General features: G+C 37.7%; 1 protein-coding gene across 1 annotated transcript in view; it reads right to left on the bottom strand.

Moving 5' to 3' along the window:
* GABRA2 (gamma-aminobutyric acid type A receptor subunit alpha2) overlaps window positions 1-18,868 on the bottom strand; it is a 56,021-nt gene extending 37,153 nt beyond the window's left edge. Inside the window, exons 1-2 of the mRNA XM_086464614.1 lie at window positions 18,798-18,868; window positions 16,133-16,248 (exon numbers count right to left, since the gene is read on the bottom strand). Coding sequence (XP_086320740.1) covers window positions 16,133-16,248; window positions 18,798-18,868 — 187 coding nt within the window. The remainder of the gene's footprint in view (window positions 1-16,132; window positions 16,249-18,797) is intronic.
* Window positions 18,869-19,536: the final 668 nt, after the last annotated feature.

Raw genomic sequence — 19,536 nt, 5'->3', positions numbered from 1 at the left:
TTTGGTGCTTTATGTGACAGTTTTATCCATTCAGCTACTCAACATCTTCATTCATTATCCACTGTTAAATTACAAGAGTTTCAAAGCCACATGTGCCTACATAAACACACTTCCAATTTGTAAATTGAAGCCAACTGTAAGAAACAAATTCACTTCCTTCGACATCAGTGCTTCACTTAGAATAGCCTCACTCTATCCTCAATCTATCAGCAAGACAATTTCTTAATATGAGCCACAAGTAAACTTCTCTTTCAAATCTCCATCTTTAATGAAGCATATGTAGAGTAAGCATATGAGTAAGACCTAGTAATACCTGTAAGTGTTACTGTTAACAGTTGCTGTCTTGATTCACTTTGGTGTAAATGAGACCTGAATTGGGTGCTGTACTTGATGTCTCATGGTGTTGACCGAAACAAGAATATATTCTGAAGAAAATATTCTAGAGAAAGATACAGGAATTGAAAGCCAGTAGGCTAACATACCCCAACTGATTTTCATCTGAAGAGCTTGTATCTCTTAACAGACATTATATCATATATTAATAGACAGCTCCATGTAAAGACTATCAGGGACCCTCCAAAGGCCTACAAGGCCTTAAATCAATAAAAGTTAATCTAAATGTCTCTGTGGTTCATATCATAATGACTAAATTTTGCATTTATACTTGTCTGAATCCACTTTAGTCCCAAATTCCTGTCTAGCATTGTCAGTACCTAAAATTCTCTGGCTGCTTATATTTCCACCTTAAGGCAAAAATATCCCGATGCTGCCAAGCAGCTTAAAGAGCTGGCTCTCAACCAAGTCCCAATGAGTTCCTCAAACTATAAATAATTACAAATTTACTGGGCCAGAAAGACTTTGAGAGAGAAAGCAAGAAAACAAGCAAGAGACTGATTCCACAAACCAGCAGTACTCATGGGATGTAGCAGACATAAATTGAAGTCTCTGCTCAATATCTAATTATTTACACAAAGCAGAGCAATTCCTTCCAAAGACTGAGGAAGCATGCCCTGTCTTAGAAAATTCACCTTTATGGCCAAGACAGACCGTGACACACAGTAACTTGAGTTCATGTCTCTGCTTTAAATCAGAGCATGCACTTGACAAAAGGTGTTCACTCTCTCACACAAGTTTCCATCATCCCAGGCTATCATCTACTCTCATGGTTCTTTTCAGGAAAGGAGGAATGGCACGAGCTCTAGAGGGGGCACACTACTGGGAACAGATGAAGTGGAGACTGGTAATGTTTTCCCACCCAAACATGGATGTTTCACCTGTGTTGAAATGAAAAGGCTTCAGCTGCATGCCTCTCCAGCATTTTTTAATTAGTTAGCTTGACAGATCTCCACTTAGTTTATTGACTTTATGAACTGCTTTTGCAGACAGTTAAAGCTCTGCCCACACCGTTTCTGAAGGTGTGCCAACATGCCTAGCTTTCCTCATGTTCTACGAAGGAGACCTGGCTGGTTGAAGCAGGAGATGTAGGCACTGCCAAACCTACGCCCTCAGCCTATATGGGGCTGATTGGCCAGGCTGTGAACAGCTCTACAGTCCAGCAGTACAAAACGTGGGTTTCAGTCTGTGTTCTGACACATACATTTTATACAAAGTAAAACATCTCCAGTGGAAGAAACCACTCTCCCAGAATGATCAAAAGCCCTGTGTCTAGTTAACAGAGTCAGGAAGTGGGAGACATGGATCCAGATCCCTTTTCCAAATCAGGTAGAGAATAAATAAGATGTTTAAGCTAGAATGTACATCGTCCTTGATGGGAGGGCTACTATTCTGACTGGTGCAGCACATATTACAGCAGGCCAACCAGTCAATCAGTGTCTAGTTTGAATCCTGCCGGTACTTAAACATGAAAGAGAGTTTGAAGCAACCCAGAAGTGCATGGGGAAAAGAAGAAATGTAGATATTCTTGGTCATTAATGCTGGATTTCATAGACTTTTGGCACCTCAGCAATTAACTATTTAGACATCTTTCTGGATTTTTTCCCCTATCTTTTTAAACAGAGTATTACTCCAATTTACAGGTTCATTGTAAAGATATTAATACAACATGGATGCTTTGCTTTATAAACATTTGAGACAATTGAGTAACTAGAAACAGTAGTCCTAACTATGGTACAATTAACAAAGTGAGAAACAAAACACTGAAAATAGGAACAAGAAGGAGTGAATGAAATCATTGGGAAGGGCAATCTAAACACATGGGAAATATGAAATCTGTTCCCATAAAGCCAGATTACCATGAAATCCACCAAATCTCAATTTCTTCATGTTTCATTACATCCCCACACCCCAAGGGTAAAAAAAAAGGAAAAAGAAATAAAAAGCATTCAGCTCTAAAATAAACAATAAATCTGAGTAATTTTCATCTGGAGTTGCACAAAATGTTCAATAGAAACATGAAAGTGAAAACAGTTGAGTTTGGCTGGAAGAAATGTGATCTTACTGAGACGGGTTACTTAAAAGGTTCAAGTAAAATGAACTTAGTCAACACACAGCACATTTGGCAGCAAACCAAAACTACACGGCATTCAAATGAAAAATAAAACATCAGCGCTAAACCTTATCCCTTTAGAGGCTACAGCTTCCATCAGGATGCAAAGGGATTGTATATAACAAGGCTGAGTAACAAATGGAACTACTGCATTGTTTAGACCAACTGTTTGAGCCTGATAAAGCTAAAATGAACCAGGCTGCCCCAACACCGTCTAAAGAATGAGAAAGAGGAAGACAAAGAGAACGAGAGCACTTAAACAAGTCTGGAAATAGAAGGAAGCAGACTTTGACAAAGTGAAGCAGTAATTATTTGGACCGAACTGAATCGGTATTATCACACAGGTAGGGATGGCAAAGTTATTATTCCCATGCAACCATATTTCCATCCACTCTGCTTAGAGGCTTATGCTATTAGGAAGGAAACCGTAACATGCAGGTAAGGCAGCACAATTCACAAAATTATTTCAGATTTTCGAAACATATTCAGAATTCTTTCTCTCTTTCTTTTTTTTTTTCAAAAGTTTTAATTTTATGACGTCAGTACTTAGAGTCAGGGAACACCCTGTCAAATTCTGCTGCATTACCTTTCATCATCCCATTTAATATACTCACTCTGCTAGCACCTCCTGTATTCCAAAACACATCTCCCTATAACAGCAGTATCATTTCAAAAAAGAAGCAGCTTCAAGTTTCTCAGGAGTCATCTTCTCTCATACAGGCCTAGGTGCTTTTCTAACCGAGATCACTCAGCCTAGATTTTCTCCAGGTTAGATTTCAGGAGCAATTTTGGCTTATGCCTGTAACAGGTCAACTTGCCAGTGAAAGTACAAGTTATGAAAGGCGGCTCTCCTTCAGTACCATCCCACTTTCCAAACATTAAAAAAACCCAAGTTCTCGTAATTGCCTGGAAGCACATCAGAAGTCAAAGTCCTTCCGCATCAAGGACATGTGAAATGGCTGCAGAAATCACACTGGAGTGTCCAAGGAACTCTGATAATACATACAGGATTTCACCTTTGGCTGCATACTACTTTTTCTAAGCTAAAACACTGTCACAGTGCTTATTATCCTTGTTAATTATTTAATAAAGATCTGGGTATCATGCCAGAGACCATTGAAGTCAGTGTAAAAGGCTTCCCTTGGTGATGGTCAACTTCAGAGGAAGCCTTTGGAGAATGCCTGTGCTCAGCCATGACAAAAAGAATTGGGATCCTGGAGGTGACAGAAACCGGGATGAAGCTATGGGAAGTCTTGTTTGCTCTGCAACAAACACTCATTGTCACCAGAGGTTGGCATCTTCTCAAGGCTTGCTGCTATCAGAGCAAAGTATGAAATTCACATGTTCCAAAGTCCCAAAGGCTGATGGAGCTCCTCTAGAGATCAACAGACTTAAAAGAGCATTGAAAGTGATGATCCTTTCAGACAGATTAATTTTACTGTCCATGTATAGTGCCTAGTTACTATAGTCCTGGATCGTACAGTCATTAAAAATGGAGCTACAGTTCTTTTTATCTTTTGCTAGCCTTGTACTTTGCATTCAAGCATGACAGGAACCAATAGTAGAAAAAGGTAGTGCCTTTATTTAATAGAGCTGTGTATTAGTGGGCACTCTTAATGCATTTTTTTGCAGCAGAAGCCTCAAATATAATTTGAATAGATAATGCTGTATGAAATTCTGTAATAGCATTTCAGAAGATTGTGACACACTGACAAAAAAACTAGACAGCATTCTAATCCTTCTATCAACCTGCCAGCAGTTCCTACTTTAAGCCAGGTGAAATAACTATGACGTACAGGAAATTAATGTTTATCCAGACTACTCTAATATTCTTGAAAACGCTAGCATGGACTTACTAAAATCAGGTGGAGGTTGTGTGTATGTTAACATCCTAAGTACCCAGGGTGCATATGAACAGGTAGGCACACTTTTTCTTTACACTTCCCTGATCCCCACGGTTGCTGAAATGCAGGGAAAGGAGGAACAGAGGTATGGGATTTGAGACACAACACAAACCAGACTGGCTGCCAAGCTGCCTTTTTCTTAATGTTTTTTTGTTTGGCAGGACAACCCGTGGGACGGTCATGGATAACAAGCTTCTTGCTAAACAGGAGTCCTGCCAAACAACGAGTTCATGGCTTGACCCAACAGAGAATCATATTAATACTTAAACAAGTACCCCCCAAATGAGCAAAAAATAATAACATGGACAGTAACGGGGCAATCTTTTGTTAAATCCCATTTTAACATGTTACAGAGTGTCTGTTACTCTTCTGTTACCTAGTTAATAATAATAATAATAATAAAAAAAAAAGTCTTCAATTAAGGCTGTGTAGTGTGCCTACAAGAAGTATAGCACTCAAAAGTCCCATGGCTGAGTCACTTGAATGTCTCCAAGCTACTTTACAGATAGCAGTGTTCCCCAGAATCTCCTCTAAAACGTACTCCCACGATACTCTAAGAGGTTGGATTAAGCAGCCTCAAATTTGTCTTTTATGGTTGCCTGTGACAAGAGAATTCCCCTCTGGCTGTCCATGGGACTTTCAGAACCCATCAGGCTTCTACATGTGGAAAGGCTATATATTTGGGACAAGATTCTGCTTTTAATATTAAATTAACTGTTGGGGGTTTTTTTACAGGCAGAAAATACAAACCAATTTTTTTTTTTTTTCTTTGAAACAACACCTAGTATGAACTTAATCAGAATCCAGTTTCTTAAAGTGCATATTCTTCTAGGCAGATGCTAAGGCTTTGTGAAAATGCAGACAGCATCTACCACAGAATATTATTTTAAAGCAATTGGTTATTTTAAAAATAGCATATTATGCAGTAGCAAACAAGATTATCTGTTCTTTTTATTTTATTTTATTTTATTTTTATGGCCAACTAAAGACAAAATGCCTGGTAAAAAAAAAAAGTAAAGAATTCTCTGACAGCTTTTAGCACCCAGCAGATGGAAAGGGATTATTAAGGATATGACCGTTCCCTTATCTCAAACAACAATATTTCTGCTTTCTCATCTTTATTTATTTATTTTTTTTTTCCCAAGAGCAAATATCTTCCCTTTTGTTCAAAAACTGCATGAAGTAATGCAGTACCAAGTTCACATTTAAAGATCTGGTAGAAAGAAGTTCACTGTTTGGTACTCAGTTAACACTACGGACACTGATAAGGAAAGTCCATGAAATGCCATGGCATGCCCTCAGGATGGCAGAGGGGTTTGATCAACACATCACTGAATCTAAGGCTCAAACTTCTGTTTTTCTTCATTTATATACTCCACACTACAACTGCTTCTCAGCCTCTTCTCATCCAGGGGGACTTCATTCCTCATTCAATGAGCCTATCAATTGTGAAAAATATAAATTACTTCAAATAATGAAAATAAAAAGGCATCTACAGTAGTCTTTAGATTGTTGGTCAGAAGGAAATATCTAGAACATTAGGCTGGCGTATTCAGGGCGGGAATTGTCCCTTCAACCCACCTCTACATTATTAAACATAAATGCAGTCTCTTCTTCCCCCTCCATTCCTTTTCTGCTGTCTGGTGTTGTGCTGAAAGGCTCACGCACTTGAGGGGATGGAAAAGCATGGCACTAATAACTCCCAATCTCCTGACAGAAGTGGTCTGAAGAACCTATTATCTTAAGACGACTGAGAATGGATACAAGAAAGAAAAAGCGTTCAACGTGTTTGAAGATTTCTCTTGGATGAGAAAATCAGCACCAAGCAATAGAGACCAACAAATATAACTCCTAATGACAAGGCAATCTTTCAGTCAGAAGATATGTTGCTTTTCTGATATTCAGGTATTTAAGGGATCAAGATGATGCAATTTTTTAAATTAAAACAGAAGGTGTTAAACGCAGATAGGTTAACTCCAGAAAAATAATTCACATGAAAGATCACAAATGCAAGCAGTCTGCAAACACTTCAAGAAAAAAATCAGGAGTTTCCAAAACCAGTTTATTTATTAGTCATCTTTCCAGGTGGAATATATCTTCTGTATAAACCCCTCCACTTAGGTCAAATCTGTGTTAGAAACCATGAGCACTGTATTGGGGCTTGGAGACATGGATCTTTTCCATTACCAATGGTGAATCATACCTTCTGGTTACCTCACCCTCATGTACCTTTTGTATTTACTCAGATATAAAAGTCACTCTTTTTGCAAAGTAGTCCGAGTTCTCTGATACATTTTGAGTGTCACTGCTGTGAGAAAAGCCATGAGGTACATATAATAGGCATGCAGGTTTTACAGCATACACCAGTTTTTAACTGATCTTATTGAATTATATGTGCCAGAACATAGTGAAGGTCAGTTGGTCCATGGCACTGAATTTGGATTGCAATCAACTCTGTTAGTTATAACACTACAAGATTACAAGTTACTTACAGTTTGTAAAAGACAGAGATTAAGCAGATGGAACATAGGGCATCCATGTTTTTCCCAAACAAATTGCATGATTTCTACTGGTTCAAACAAAAAAAATGCACATGCAGGAACAAATATGTATGTCTGGACACAAAAAATAAATGTAATTTGGTCAGATGCAACTAAACCCAATCTCTGACTGCAACTACACAACTTCACTAAAATGTTTCATGTCCTCTGATGTGCACACTAATCCCAGGTAAGAGGGAAATTTACACAGAGTTAACCGCTCTAATTATTAAATAGCCTCAACATATGGCAAGGAATTATGGAATGTAAATCAAGAGCCACGTGCTACAAAGTAATCACACAAACGGCTCCCAAATAGCAACACCGCTTCCAGAAGGTTAGCAGAATCATACCCTCCTGATGTACAGACAATTTCAGAAAACTAGTGCTGACATACTCTGCATTATAAAGCAAACTATTACCAGGATGACAGTGGTAAATAAAAGTTCCTTTAGCTTGTGATTAATTTAATTCAAGCATTAACCTGAAAAAAGAGACACATAAAAATGTGTTTAAAGATTAACCCTGGCATATTAAGGTGCTTTGATTCTTATCATTAAAATTTATTAGACTTTTGACAGTATTAATTCAAAATCTTCTTCTGCTGCTTTAATTTAGCAGGCTGTTGAATTGTACAGCAACACAAAATGTTATCCGATATATCCTCTATAACTGCTTTTTTGAGACAGATGACTCACTGAAAAACTTTAATGTCAGAAATTCAAATACATGCATATACCATAATGATAAAATTGCTTGTTATTCTACTTTCAAGTTTCCAAAGGCTATTTGAAAAAAACTATCATTCAGCTGTCTTAATCTGTCATTTGTTTAAAAGTGGTCAACATTTACAATCACCATTTTATCTCCCTCCTTCACTCTCTTCCATCTCTCTTGTCCTGACCTCCTTCCTTGCTCATAGTGTTTTTTCACCTTGGCTTGTATTACCCTAATGCTAGGCTGTTGAAAAACAGTTATGTTCTACTTTATATCTGTTTCTTGGAGTCTTTAGAAGCTACTGTTAGATAATAATAGTAGCCACTAATAAGAGCTACTAATACCAACAATACAGACCAAAATACTGTAAAAAACAAAGCAGATGCAGTTTTAATGTACAGGCAATTACAAAGTCCTTCTGCACTACTAATTCTAAAAATTGGATGTACTACATTGTGCATTGAAAAGGTTATTGTTAAAAATGGTCACGAAATGGTGGCACACCAAGAAAACAGAGGCAGGAATATGTAGTCAGGAATACTGCCAGAAGCAACAGATCTACCTCAGACTGCTCAACAACACCTACAAAATTGTACTGGCACAAAAGGAAGGCCATATAATCTGCAGGGAGAGAAGGATCTTTGCTTTCTACCTGCCCAGGAGTCTGCCTTCGCATCTTTTCAACCTTCCCAATCCAGTTTCATTAGATACGAAATCTTTCAGGCAGCTGGATGTAAGCAACTGTACCTGGCAGAAAGGTAAAGCAAGTCTGGGTTTTGCACCAAAAAAAAATTAATGCAAAATTAGACAGCTGCATCTACATGGCATGTCTGGCCTGGATTTGGGGAAAGCTGTGTTTAGATGGAGTGAAATAAATTCATGGAATTTTGGTCAAAGAAGAGAGTTGTGCATTTTCTAGAATTTATGAAATAGTTAGGTCTTTAGAAAGGGAAAAGGCAAATATGGAAACAGAAGAAATAAATAGGAAGACCTCTGTCAGGACACTTCAGAAGGGCAGGGTTTAGACATTCCTGGGTGCTTCCAGAGGAGGTGTTGAGCTCTAGGATACACAATGTTGTACAGCTTTTCAGTTCCCTGTGTGTTGCCCATCTAAAGATGACAAAGTAAACTGGGAATGATTCAATGAAAAACAGTACCTCTCCTTTAAAATACTGTCTCTTCCCATATTTAATGCTTTTCAGGACTCCAAGTTATGGTGATAGCGGGGAAAGGGAGAGAAAAAACCTGAAGTAATATTTATTCAATTTTTTATCATTTGAGATTATGCCTCATAAATATAGTATTGTTATACTGTTCACCACAATCAGGCCTCGAATGGAGTAAAAGCCTGTTGTGCTATGCAGAATATAAATACATAGTAAGAGTTGTGTCTCATCGTAGTTTTTATTTATAGGGTGCTAAAATACAGGAAATATACTTATTTGCCATTAGAGCCTGCAAGGTTAAAAAAAACCACAACTTTTTCTACACAAAGAAGCTGAAGGAGTTCTGCATGCCCATTTAATCCCAAGTTTTTAGTTTCCATTGAAAATAAATGTCAAAACTTGCCGATGAATTGTATTGAAAAAGTTATGCATGACTATTTGCTTAAATATTGGTTGTTGTCACACGAACAGAAACCAACACCCTCTCACAGTATGATGTAACTAGCATTTATCCTTAAATCAAACATACTCCTAAGGTCCATTTTTCCAGCTCTGTGAAGGACAGAGTATTCCAAATATCTATGTATCTAAATCAAAAAATTCAAAGAGCATCAATGCTTTTTTTAACTGCTGGTTTAATAGTTCTTCACCAAAACTTTCTTAATACCTTTAGGTGATTATACAATAGAGTAAGAGTCTATAGCTTCCTTCTTACAGTTTTAGCTGGCACTCTTTTTTTGGTATACCTTAAGAGAAGATTTGAAATGTAACGAAGAATATACAAAACTGAGTACTCCATGGCTACATCATAACAGTAAACATTAAAGGATTTCCGTGATAGTGTTTCTAAGTACACCTTTTAGTGTAAGCCAGAATACTATTAATTTTGTATTACAAAATGTGTCTGTCGCTAAGAATGACCAACTTTTGTTCATTGTAAGGAACATACACATTGATTTCTACATTTTAAATTCGCTTTTCACTTGGTTAAAATCCACTACTAAAAATCCATGAAATCCATTAAAATCCCCCCAAGATATCCTGGATGAATTTCTAATGAGTTTAAATATTTCTGAAAATGTTTCAGATTTAGATTATTTAGATAATAATTATATTTCCGATTCAGGTGGCATTACACGAATTGTATCATTTCACAAGGGTAATAAAAATTTGAAACTATAACATTTCAATCCTTTGGTACTTGGCTATTAAAACTAGTCAGCCTGAGTGAGAAGCAGCTCTATATTTCAGATAGCAAACTCCTTCCAAGATTTATGTAACATGATAAGAAGCCTTAGTGGGAAACAGTCCACAGTAGAATACCTTGGATATCAGCAAGCCCACTGCTTTTCAAGCAGTTTCCAAATAACCCAGAATAAACGTATCACTGAAAACAGGTGATGTCTGTCTTAGACCATCAAATCTGGCTGAAAAACTAAACCATCCCATCAGTCTGATTAACAGTGAGCTCAAAAGAGTTCCACAGAAATCTGCAGTATCTGATTTTGTGTCTTCCTTGTAGCTGAGATAATAGTAAGCAAAGCCTTCCTTCAGCCTTGGTGTCATCAGCAGTATTTCTAGTGTTAGAAGCAAATGTTGATGCTTCACCGGGGGGGAAAAAAAAAAAAAAAAAAAAAAAAGTACTCAATATACATGTTCAGTGAACTGGGAGATCCTCCCAGCCAAGCCCCTTTATAGACATATAAACTTTACTATAAAGTACCCAGATTTTTGCTAACTGTTGTGAAGCATTTTTTCACTTTGCACAGTGCAACATTTTCCCCAATTGCAATACTCTGCACAGTTGTAACATGAAGTTTATTTTGATATCTTCACTGCTGATTTATCCACAGAATGTCAATAAACGAATAAATAAACTTTGTTTAGGTACTCAGCCACTATCCTATCCTACATTATTTTTGTTGGTTTGTTGTTCAGTATCACAACAGTATCTGGGGATTTTTTATCCTTCCACTTTCCTAATGATTCATTCCCTAGAATGCTTATAGCTGCTGAGTTAGTTCTGTTCTTGGATTTTAGTACCACCTGTATGCCCTGGATAACTAATTAAATGAGATTTTCCTATCCTCCTCTCTACTGCTTTTCCATTTTTCACAAGGAATGCTTTTTGCCAGTATACATTATCCACAACTCTAACCTAAATTGATCTGAGCTTCTCAGTGACTCCTCTGAAAGCACTATTATGGCCAGACTCTATGTGACCCTTCCAGGTATGCCCAAGAAAGAGTATACAGTAGTTTACCCCTTTGTATGCTGGCATAACTGCACAGATAGTACGCTTTCAGAAAATGCAAGTGCTGCTCTGAATTGCTCTGCACTAGCACTGGCAGAGAGACATTACCATTTCCAAAAGATGAAACTGGAGCAAAGAAAGACTAAGGAAGCAACCAGAACTGAGCAGGGGAACTGCACTTTTTCCCTTAAAAACAGTAGTGATCTGCAGCAAAAACAGTCAAAGGACCTCTTTTAGGATACTCTGTGTATTAAGCATGATGAGGCTGACAAACACCAGTAAGTTTTGAATGTCTAGCTAGGGCACTGCTACAGCTACAAACTCTTCTACAGCTAATTAAAATCTCTGAATCACAGAGATATATAAATATACTGCCCTAAATTTAACATATTCTGTATTATCAGCATATGATCATGGCCTTGTTTCCTGGCAACTGAAGACGTACAACTCTTTGATAAACACACACACACATATATATATACATATATATATATATATATATCTTAATAGGGGAAGGGGGGAAGAGAGCTTTCTGTAAAAAAATGTGGTTTCCCCTTTAGCTCATAACATACAACTTCTAATCACAGAGTCTGATACTGTATGCTACTACACCAATTCTATGCAACAACATATCCAGTGCTGCAAAGATGAATGATCATACCCACAACTGCTCCCTGCTCACCGACTCTCTGATAGCAACAGTCAGCAATAATCCTTTCAGTTCTCTTTGGTTTTCCTGCTCAATTTATTTACAAAATGTTGCGAGAAAAAAGTTTTGGTATGTCTGTAAGTGAAACACAATGGAGATTCTTGTTTAAAGCATTCAGAACACCTGAAAGTCACCTTGCAGCAGAGATGGATCCTTCAAAATGGAACCACAGTGGCATTCAGTTCTCACCTACCTACTGTCTGATCTTCCTCAGTTTCTTTAATAATCAATATTCACCTCTTTGGTTACAATGACAATGCCATTCCTGAAGCTGGTGAGGCTGAGCATAGCTTGTGGAAAAATCCTCAGATTGTATAAATTTTGTACAGCTCTTTTCAATGTCAATACATCAGTTGAAAATCTGGCCTTCAGGCTATGAAGTCCAGTCCTCTGTCCCTGTAACTTCCCTTTGTGGTTTTTTTCAAGATTTAAATTTCATATTTTCTAAGTCTTGTATTCAATTCTATTTTATAAATTTGGGAGAGTAGAACAGACAGAAGTTCTATAGCTTTTGGAAATGACCAATTTCAAACATGAGAAAACAAAGCAGGCTGAATGGCTGATTGGAGACGGTAAGAGTACTGAAGTATCCAACATGATATCAAAATCCTAGCACCATCTCCATTCCTTCTCCCTTCCTTCCTCTTTTTCATCCTTAAAAAGAAGCTACCATTTTAAAAAACATGATGTTTTTGCTGATACACATAATACACAAGAATATCCACTTATTAAAGGAGGTGATTGCATTAATCTATGTCCCTTTTTCCTTTAATCATATCTGTGCATGGGGCAGAGGAAAGCAGACAGAGCAGACAGGTAATTCGATCACTTCCAGATTTGAATGCAGCTGTATCTCAGCTTCAACATTCTGTTGTCTCATTACTTGAAGATCTAAATTCTCTTTCGGTCCCTTGCTTAGTTTTAGTGTCCATTGTTTTGTGGATTTCTTATTCTCCATGCTAATAAAAATCAAAGGATTTATTGAAAAGTGCTACCCTAAGTGTCTTGCAAGCACTACAGCAAACAGAAGAAAATATCTTCATGGCTTTGAAGAAAATCATAAACAATCAAACTCTTTATGACTTGTCATTTGCATGGCTGTTTTTCACACAAATTAGTGCTAATGACATAAGGAATTTGTTTTGAAACTGACCTTGTAATTTATTTTGATGACTAAACAGAAATGGCATGGAATGTTCAGGTAAAATAGTTCTTGTCAGAACTGAAAGTGCAGTCAAGAGTGTTCTAGCTGCAATCCTGTGCCTAGCATAAAATGAGTACAGAGAAAAATTTATCTCCCCTTGAATACTCTCATGCCTATCCATATCAACATAGTAGATCGGGGTATTATCTAAGTCATATGAGATGTCCCTGGCTTCAGGGGACAGTGTAGTGTCTTCTTTTCCCAGCCTACACCACTTTTGCAGGCTATTTCTTCACTATAGTGTTCACACATTATTCAAGAATCCCAGCTGCTAGGACAGCCAACAGCCAAAACCTGTTTGTATGACAGAGCTGCATGATCACTAAAAGTTAAAGCTGCCTTTAAAAGTCTATAGAAAATAGTACTCAGTTCTGAAGTGTATCTATGTATCAGTTAAGCAGCATTACATCCTGTAAGTACTCACACCAAGTCTCCTAGTAAAATTGATTATAAATCTATCCCTAAATTCAAGAAGGAATTCCCAAACAGACAATTTCTTAGTTGAATTCATATACAGACTTCGAAGGAGCCTACATGTTCCCATTTTGTTGGTCAATAACTAGTAAAATGCCAGTGTTAAGCTACTACTTTTCATTATTAAAAATATTTTTGAGATTAATAATTCTTTACAATAAGCTGAATTTTTGCTGTAAAACATCTCTGAAAATGTCTTTCACAGCAGGTGAAAGTGGGCTGGTGAGCACCTCTTGTTTTCAGAAGACTTTAAAAGAATCCATCTCAGACCCTGGACTACTTCTGTTGTAGCATGTTAGGCCAGATTGTGATCTCAGTCGTAGTAGTTTAGCAGGATAATGCAAGCTGCTATCTATGCCAAAATAAATGCTCTACTGGTTTCAACTGAATTATTTCAGATTCATATAAATGCAAGTAGAACAGAACTGAGACTAAGTATATTAAATCAATGACATGTGGCATGGTCAAAATGCAGTACTCTATGCAAAAACACTTTTAGAATCTATCAGGACTCACTAGACACATCGTGTCTAAAAAAAAAAAAATTTAATTATTTCCATTTTTCTATTCACAGGACAGGTTAATACAGAGAAAGGAATAAAGTGCTACAAAAATCCTGAAATATAACTCCATAATTATAAAGCATTACGTACAAAAGTATTGTTTGGTATATTTCATATCGTGGATTATCACAACTGGCTTTTACAAGCATCCTTTTAAACTATAAGAATCCATCCATTCACAACTGAAGTATTCTTGCAGATTAAGATTAATGTATCGTGAATCATCACGGTTTAATACGCACGACACTGTTCCCTTTCACACATGTTCTGCATGGGTTGATTGTCATGTATGCCAATATCAAACAGACGTTAATTCTTTAATTTTTATGCTCTCAAATATATTTGATTTACCTAGGAGGCTTGTCAAAAAAAAAGAGGGAGGTATGTTGCAGTAGATTCAATGGAAAATCTAAAATAAAAATCCATTAGAAAAATATTTTTTTTAAATTGATGTTTTCAACAATATAAATGTTAATATTAAGAAGAATACACGATATGCAAAGGAATTGCAGACTGCTGTCATTAAATGGCACATTCCTTTTGTAAACAATAAAAGGTTTTTTCATTATTTTCCTAATAAAAAACATGATTTTAAAAGCCCTGCCAATTAAACACAAGCTTTGTGTTATTAAATGTTTCTGCAAGTCACCCACAAGGCATTGTATGTTTATACTATGTCTAAATTCTTAAATTTGGGTATTTTGCAAAGAAATTGAATCTCCATGCAAAACATCCCTATATAAATTCTCATACCAACAGTGCTGTATGTCTCATTTTATGGATCATCTAAATTAAAAAGTCTTTAAATCTAAAAGATTTCACAAGTCTCCACTGTACAGAGGCCAGAAATGGAAATGAAAAGATATCTGAGGTTAAGATTAATGTATAATGAGAAAGCTGTTTCCAGCCAGCGCCAGCTCCCACTTTATGCTGTGTCAGACACAAGCCAAGATTCTCCAGAACCAGAAGAGTAGCAGAGCCACAGGTCAGGATAGAAGAGTGTTGGCTAAAAACTGTGAGCTTTAACTAATTCCTAATTTGATCAAACGGAGTTGTTAGAGTAATTGCCATGGAAGTTAGAGCAAGTCTCTAGCTTTGGGCCTGATCTTACTGAAATCAACAGGAAGAGGAATGGCTCTCAGGGATTTTGCACTAGAATGAGTTTTACAAAGCTGAAACCGTCTCCAGGTTGAAAATCACAATTACCAAAACTGTTATGAGTAATAATAGTAGTAACAGTGTTATATTAAAACCAGAAATATTTATATTAGATAGTATAAATAGCAGATAAGCAGTAATAGTAGAGAAAATATTACCAAAAATAAGACATTCTGTCCCTCCCCATACCACGGAGATCTTTTTCCTTATTGATACTCTCAACATCAAACAAATTATTTAAATTTCTTGCTTGCACACTTACATGAGCTGGCATGCAGCTTTAAAATGGAAATGTGAAATGACATTTCGAAAAACAACTGACAGTCATGGCACAAGAGTGCAGTGACCTCTGTCCTCCAAAATTCCCTTTTTTCTTTTTTTTTTTTTTTTTTTTTCAAATGCCCAAATATATGCAAGGTAGCCAGAAACAAAATGCTAATTACCAGAATTACCAGTGGAACCCTAATTCCAAGGAAGTAAAAAAATACAACATTCCCACTGAATTCACTGGGACAAGGAATGAATCTAAAAATGTGGATTTTACACACAAAACACTTGTGCAGATTTCTGAAACCATACACTCATCGCATTGCAGGGAACCAAGCCTGCATTCCTTGCTCAATAAAAATTCCCTGACTGGAATAACAGCTTTAGACGTTATTTTTGTTCTCGTTCTGTTTTACTATGTTAAATCACCACTTTCTTTTTTTCTTTTTACTTAAGATAAATGTGTGAAAGTGCCTCTTTTCCATTCATAGATGTTATCTTCCTCAAACTTCAAATGATTCAGCTGGGTGAATACAGAGTTATAAATAATTTATCAATATATATACCAGTTGTTAGGAAAAAAAACCCACCCTCAAGGAAGAATATCACTGCATAAAATGTGAACATTAAAACTGATTTTTTTAAATCAATATTTAATTGTTTTTATTACCTCCTAATCCAGGTCTGAGACGATTATCATAACCATCCAGAAGTCTGTCTAGAATTCTTGTAAAGATGGTGATGTTATTCTTAGCTTCATCTTCCAGGGAGTCAGCCAGCACTGATCTAAATGGACATTTTACATTTTAGAAAGTGCTAGATATGTTTTAACGTACACTCAACAGGCAGCTTTTGCAGGCTGGCTTTGAATATTTAAATTGCTACCTTCCAACAGGAAGGGTTTAGTTAAAAGTATATGAATAGACAGTTTATACATAACATGTTCAGAAACATATGAGTCTACAATATACTATTTGAAATTTCCAGGAAGTCATTTTACAGTAGCCTCTAATTCTGGCCAACATCGCTTCTCCATGAGCACTACTTCAAGCTCCACTAAAACGTTTCGCTGTGCAGGTGCTAAAGCCTCAAAGAGCTTCCCAGACCTTGGTGGCATGTCACTCCTGGGTTGATAACCTGGCTTCCCCCACACAAAACTGTCTCCTTTCAGCTCTAGCCTATCCGTCCTCACTTAAGCATACTCTATCTCAGGTTAAATCCTGTGGATATGCTTCCACCCAATGGTCATGTAATGTACATGACCAGAAGAACTAACATGAGGGAAAACTCCAGCAATCATGCTCAGGGAGTCCTCTGATGTCAGTATTTGGTGGGTGGGAACAACAATGCTGACTAGCAAGCTGCAGGATAGCTGTGGATAGCCTTTATGTTTCCAAAATGCTATTTTGTTATGAAAAGCACTCTCTGACGTTCCACTAGATGCAGACAAACCTTATAAGAGTTGGACAGCAAAAAATCATAAATGAAGTGTCAAGAACAATCTACAGATCATCGATTGTTTCAAATTTCGCCAATAAAGAAAGAGATGTTACAGTCTTTATGGGTCATATCTCTGTGGAAAACACTAGGGGCTGGAACATGAACCTGCAGCCCAGTCAGCTGTGCTGCTGAACAGTCCTCTTAGACTTGGACAGCCAGACCACCGGTTTTGTGTGCTAGGGAAACACTCCCATGCAGAAAGCCTTACACATGCAAACATTACTGTGCCAACAGTTTTAAGTGTCAGGCATGTGAAAGGCATGAGCTCAAAAGTCCTACCTACTTAATACAGGAATATTGGTATCAAGGAAGTAAAGCATCATATGCTACACGCATTATCGTTTATCTCTGTTTCAGCCACCTAAATTTTTAACCTGAAATGTTTGAGTATTTATCATCTCTAAATGAACTACTGATTGGGGCATTCTGTATCCCACAAAAACAAGCATGTTTTCTTCCTCATCCAAACCAAAAGTAGGTTTGGGTGACATTTTCTCTAAAGCAAGCTATGAAATCATTGAAGACTGGGCTTTATGTTGGTCCCCAATTCAACAGCATAGAGGAAGTATTTAAATGTAAATCATTGCAGTCTGTGCTTTCCATCACATAAACCACAGAAGCGACCAAAATCAGATAACTTACAAAGAACATGCTAAAATGCCATGTGTGATTTCACTGGTGTGATTTTTTTTTTCCTAATTTTAATTACTGGACAGCTGATTTTTTATTTTTAAAATTTATTTCTGTACTAAGTCTCTGCCATTTTTTAAGCTTCTTTTTGAGATACAACAGTTTTTTGAACTGAAGATACCACTAAAAAATTAGATCACACAATTATATCAAATTAGGGTCAAATCCTGAAAACTTTACTCAGGCATAAACTCCTTAATTACGCATGTAGTCTCTTTGACGTCAGTGAGATTACTCACTTGAGTAGGGTTTGCAGGATCTGGCCCACTGTGACTCAACTAATACTGCACCATAGGTAGGCATAAAGTGAAATAGGAAACATAGTTTCAGAAAATACTTTGTTTGCTAGGTATTTCCTAGACAAAAACAAACGCAGACTTTTTAAATCACAGGAAACTTGCATTATTTAGCTTACGACCCTCACCGTATTAGGACAAGACCTACTGCAGTACCAAAGCAAGCAAAACGAAGTTACAAACTACGATTAATTGCACGTTTAGGGACTGTGAGCAACGCAAAACTGTTATGTGATTAAAATTACTTTCTCTTACGTTGTCACTTCAGAAATGGAGAACTTTAAACAACATAAGAAAAGTTGATTAATAAATGAGGCTATTGTTTTATTATATGTGACTGTGAAGTTGTATGCTATCTCCACCTAGAGGTTTAAAGCTTAAGTATCATTTTGAATTCTGTTATGTTGACCAAAAAAAAAAAAAAAAAGGCATGCCCGTGTTAAAAAATATGCGAGCATTATTTTAGAGACTGTGATTTTCTATTTGACTTCATGGCAATCTATTTCTCCATCTTAACCTCTCTGTATGGTATAGAATCACAGTGATACAGTAACTCCAATAAATCTTTAAGATCCAATAAGGAATTTAAAGGAATTAATTTTTTAATGGTGAAATAAAGCATCAATTCATAAACTGTTTAAGGACAAGAGACTAGGCTTATATGGTCCCTAGACTACCTTCTACTGCATTTGCTCTGGAAACTATATAATATTGCATTCAAACAGCTAAGAAAGACTCTTTCATTGCATTACTACATACTACACTCTTCTAACCTCTCACACAAGCTTACCCTTAGCAGACCCTAACATACATGTTTGCACCGAACAATGAAATTAAACATCCTCTCACCTTGTTGGTAGCCACACCAATAACACGAGAAGAACCAACTGCATCTCGGAGAGTACCAGCTTCCTCTTCATCGCTGCTCTTTGCAAAACCTAACCGTGCAAGAAAAACACAAACCCACTCTCAGCTACAGCCAGTCTCCACCAAGCAGTGCTTTCAACTTAACCCGAGGAAAAATATGTCACTTCAGTGGAGAAAGGAAACCACTGGATTTCTGCAGCACTTTTCACTACTAGCAACTTATTGTATCTCCATCTTTCCCAACGATCCTGCTCTGTGCAAGGAGGCAGCGTATGATCAAAAGTGGCATGTGAGCAGACGCATCAGATGCTTTCCTTTTCCGTAAGCTGAAAGCCCCGAAACGAGAAGGAACAGAAAATAAAAACCGTACGGAGAAAAAGACGAGGGTTTAACGGTTCCTCGCCCCACTACGGCACGCCGCAGCCGCGGGGGGCGGGCGGGCGGCGAGGAGAATCATGCCATTCGCCGGGGCTCGGCGCGGGGTCCGCGGGCGAGCCGCCCCCAGCCGCCGCCGAGCGCCCAACACGTTTGACAGCCGCTCCGCAAAACACCGGCGACAGCCGCCGCCGCGGGGGGCGCGGGTGGCTCCCGCAGGGCGACAAGTTGCGGACCGCAGCGGAGCCCTGACACGGGCAGGGGCTGCCCGCGGCCGTGGCGGGGGTGGGAGGGGGTGGCACGCCGCCGGCCCCGCGCTGCCCGCGGCGGGCGGGGGCCCCCGGGG

This window comes from Leptosomus discolor, chromosome 4, assembly GCF_034619465.1.
Source record: "Leptosomus discolor isolate bLepDis1 chromosome 4, bLepDis1.hap2, whole genome shotgun sequence".
NCBI classification, from domain to species: Eukaryota; Metazoa; Chordata; class Aves; order Leptosomiformes; family Leptosomidae; genus Leptosomus; species Leptosomus discolor.
The sequence above is the reverse complement of the archived record's forward strand: the minus strand, read 5'-3'. Positions and strand labels throughout refer to the sequence as shown.